This window comes from Guillardia theta (assembly GCF_000315625.1).
Source record: "Guillardia theta CCMP2712 unplaced genomic scaffold GUITHscaffold_57, whole genome shotgun sequence".
NCBI lineage: Eukaryota > Cryptophyceae > Pyrenomonadales > Geminigeraceae > Guillardia > Guillardia theta.
Window position 1 is genome coordinate 350,182 of NW_005434617.1, and position 2,635 is coordinate 352,816.

Here is a 2,635-nt window from a genome sequence, read left to right on the forward strand (position 1 = left end):
AGTTTTGCCTTGGACTCCCTTCATGTACTCCGTTGCTGCTCTTGCTCTTTCTGCTTGTGATGATGCTGAAGGGACTGAAGCTGCTGCTGCTGCTGCTGCACAAGGAAGGAAGGGAGTAGAAGGAAGGGATGCAGGGGGGAATGGAGCTGGGAGGGGGTTCTCTGGTGTTGCTGCTGGAGAAGGAGCTGAGGCTGATGCTGATGCTGCTCAGCTGGATCTCGAGAAATCGAACCTTCTGTCCCTCAACAGCACGATAGAGCAAATGATCGATCACATCTCATGAATCTCCCTCCTGCTCTTGCTGGCTGCTGCCTGCTCCTGCTCCTGCTCCTGATCCCGATCCGGCTCCTTCTTTCGATTCCCGCTCCCGCTCCCGCTCCCGCTCCCGCTCCCGCTCCCGCTCCTGCTCCTGCTCCTGCCCTTGCCCCTGCTCTTGCTCACCTGCTCTCCTCCTGCTGTTCCTGTTCTTCTGCTCCTGCTCCTGCTCCTGCTCCTGCTCCTGCTCATCTTCATCCCGTTCTCCTCTGCCCCGTTCTAATCCCCTTCCCCTGCCCGTTCATAATTGTTTATCTGCTCTGACTCTCAGCTTCTCCCTTCTCCTTCTCCTCCTCCTTCCCATCATGTTCCCTTCAGGCCACAACCTCCCTCGAGCAGGAGCGAATCCGGCTCACGCAGGAGCATGCAAGGCTAGAGAGGATGCAGCGAAGGTTCACCTCCTCCTCCTCCCACTCTTACCCTCCCTCCTGCTCCTCCTCCTCCTGACTCTGCTGGTCCTGCTCCTGCTCCTGCTCCTGCTCCTGCTCCTGCTCCTGCTCCTGCTCCTGCTCCTGCTCCTGCTCCTGCTCCTGCTCCTGCTTTTTCTGTACCTGATTTTGACTCTCAGCCTTGAGTCTGAGCGAGCCCTCATGAAGGAATCCCTTGGAACCGAAATCAAGGTCCTCTCCTCCCCTCTCCTCCCCTCCTCTCTCCTCTTCCCCTCTCGTTCTCATCCTCTCTCCCCTCCCCTCCCTCTCCTCTCCTCCCTTGTATGTGATTGGCGTGCAGCGGATCGAGTCAGAGAACATCTCGCGGCAGAAGGAGCATGAAGCTTTCGTTCTCGACATCGCGAGGGAGAGAAAGAATCTTGCTGACCAGGTGAGAGAGAGGGAGAGGATGAGGAGGAAGAGGAAGAGAGGAGGGGGGGGGGGGGGGAGGGGGAGTATGTGACTTCACTTGCAGCGTGCGACTCTAATGCAGCAAGAGCAAGAGCTGAGGAGGAGAGAGGAAGAGGGTAAGAGGAGGAGCGGGAGCAGGAGCAGCAGGAGGAGCATGAGGATGTTGCCTGACGAGCGTGCCAGCCAAGCAAGACATCGAGAGGAGGAAGGAGGAGATGGAGAAGGAGAGAATCAAGCAGATTGCCGATCGAGAGGCCATACAGCAGGAGAAGGCCGCTGCCAGAAGCGGTATCCCCTTCTCCTTCAACCTCCTCCTCTCTTCCTCTCCTCCTCTTCCCTTCTCTCTCCTCTCCTCCCCTTCCTTGTCTCGTCCTCTCCTCCCCTCCCCCTTCTCTTCTTGAATCCTACTCTCAGAATGGGATGCGCTCAGTCTCGAGCGAGCGAATGCACATGAGAGCAACGCGAAAGTCCAGCGAGAAATGCAGCAGGTCCTCCTGCTGCTCCTGCTCCTGCTCCTGCTCCTGCTCCTGCTCATCTCCTCCTCCTCCTCCTCCTCCTCCTCCTCAAGTCTACCAGCCCCTCTCAATGCATGTCTCCTTCCTCCCTCCCTTCCCTTGACCTCCTTCTCTTCTCCTCCTCTACAGGTCCGTGTACTGGCAGAGGAGCTGGAGACGCGAGCTCGAGAGGTCGCAGGGATGAAGCAGGAGGTGAGGAAAAGGAAGATGATGATGACGATGACGATGACGATGATGATGATGATGATGATGATGATGAGGAGGAGGAGGAGGAGGAGGAGGAGGAGGAGAGATCTCAGCTGCTTGGCAGGTGGAGGAGCAGATGCTGGAGTCCATACACCTCGCAGAGAGCAGCAGGAGAGCACAGGTCCCTTGCTGCTGCTTCTCCTCCTCCTCCTCTTCCTCCTCTCCTCTTCCTCTTCCTCTTCCTCTTCCTCTTCCTCTTCCTCTTCCTCCTCTTCCTCTTCCTCTTCCTCCTTGTCCTCCTCTTGCACATTGCTGGAACTTATGGGGCTGCAGGAAGAGGCAGCAAAGGAGACGGCACGCGTGCAGCACAAAGAGGTGGAGGAAGGGAGGAGGAGGAGGAAGAGGAGGAGGAGGAGGAGGAGGAGTGGCGGAGGGTGTTTGTGAGGGAGTGGGAGGAAAGAAGAGATGAGGTGACCTTGGGGTGCAGGTGGAAGTTGACGAGCTGAGGAAGAAGTTGGAGGAGGAGAAGTCGGAGATCGTGTCGAAGCATGCGGCTCTGCGAGCGGTAGGATGATGAAGCCGCTGGAGGAGGAGAGGGAGATGAGCAGCAGCAGCAGCAGCAGCAGCAGCAGCAGCAGCAGCAGCAGCAGCAGCAGCAGCAGCAGCAGCAGCAGCAGCAGCAGCAGCAGCAGCAGCAGCAGCAGCAGCAGCAGCAGCAGCAGCAGCAGCAGCAGCAGCAGCAGCAGCAGCAGCAGCAGCAGCAGCAGCAGCAGCAGCAGC

At 58.3% G+C, this 2,635-nt stretch overlaps 1 protein-coding gene across 1 annotated transcript in view; it reads left to right on the top strand.

Annotated features, from left to right (window-relative positions):
- The window catches only part of GUITHDRAFT_141770 (hypothetical protein), a gene marked incomplete at both ends in the record, with an annotated part of 3,634 nt that extends 1,205 nt beyond the window's left edge, over positions 1 to 2,429 (top strand). The window contains 9 exons of the mRNA XM_005828704.1: positions 634 to 707; positions 884 to 935; positions 1,045 to 1,134; positions 1,219 to 1,270; positions 1,338 to 1,442; positions 1,569 to 1,642; positions 1,799 to 1,840; positions 2,189 to 2,230; positions 2,343 to 2,429. Coding sequence (XP_005828761.1) covers positions 634 to 707; positions 884 to 935; positions 1,045 to 1,134; positions 1,219 to 1,270; positions 1,338 to 1,442; positions 1,569 to 1,642; positions 1,799 to 1,840; positions 2,189 to 2,230; positions 2,343 to 2,429 — 618 coding nt within the window. The remainder of the gene's footprint in view (positions 1 to 633; positions 708 to 883; positions 936 to 1,044; positions 1,135 to 1,218; positions 1,271 to 1,337; positions 1,443 to 1,568; positions 1,643 to 1,798; positions 1,841 to 2,188; positions 2,231 to 2,342) is intronic.
- Between the last annotated feature and the right edge of the window lie 206 nt (positions 2,430 to 2,635).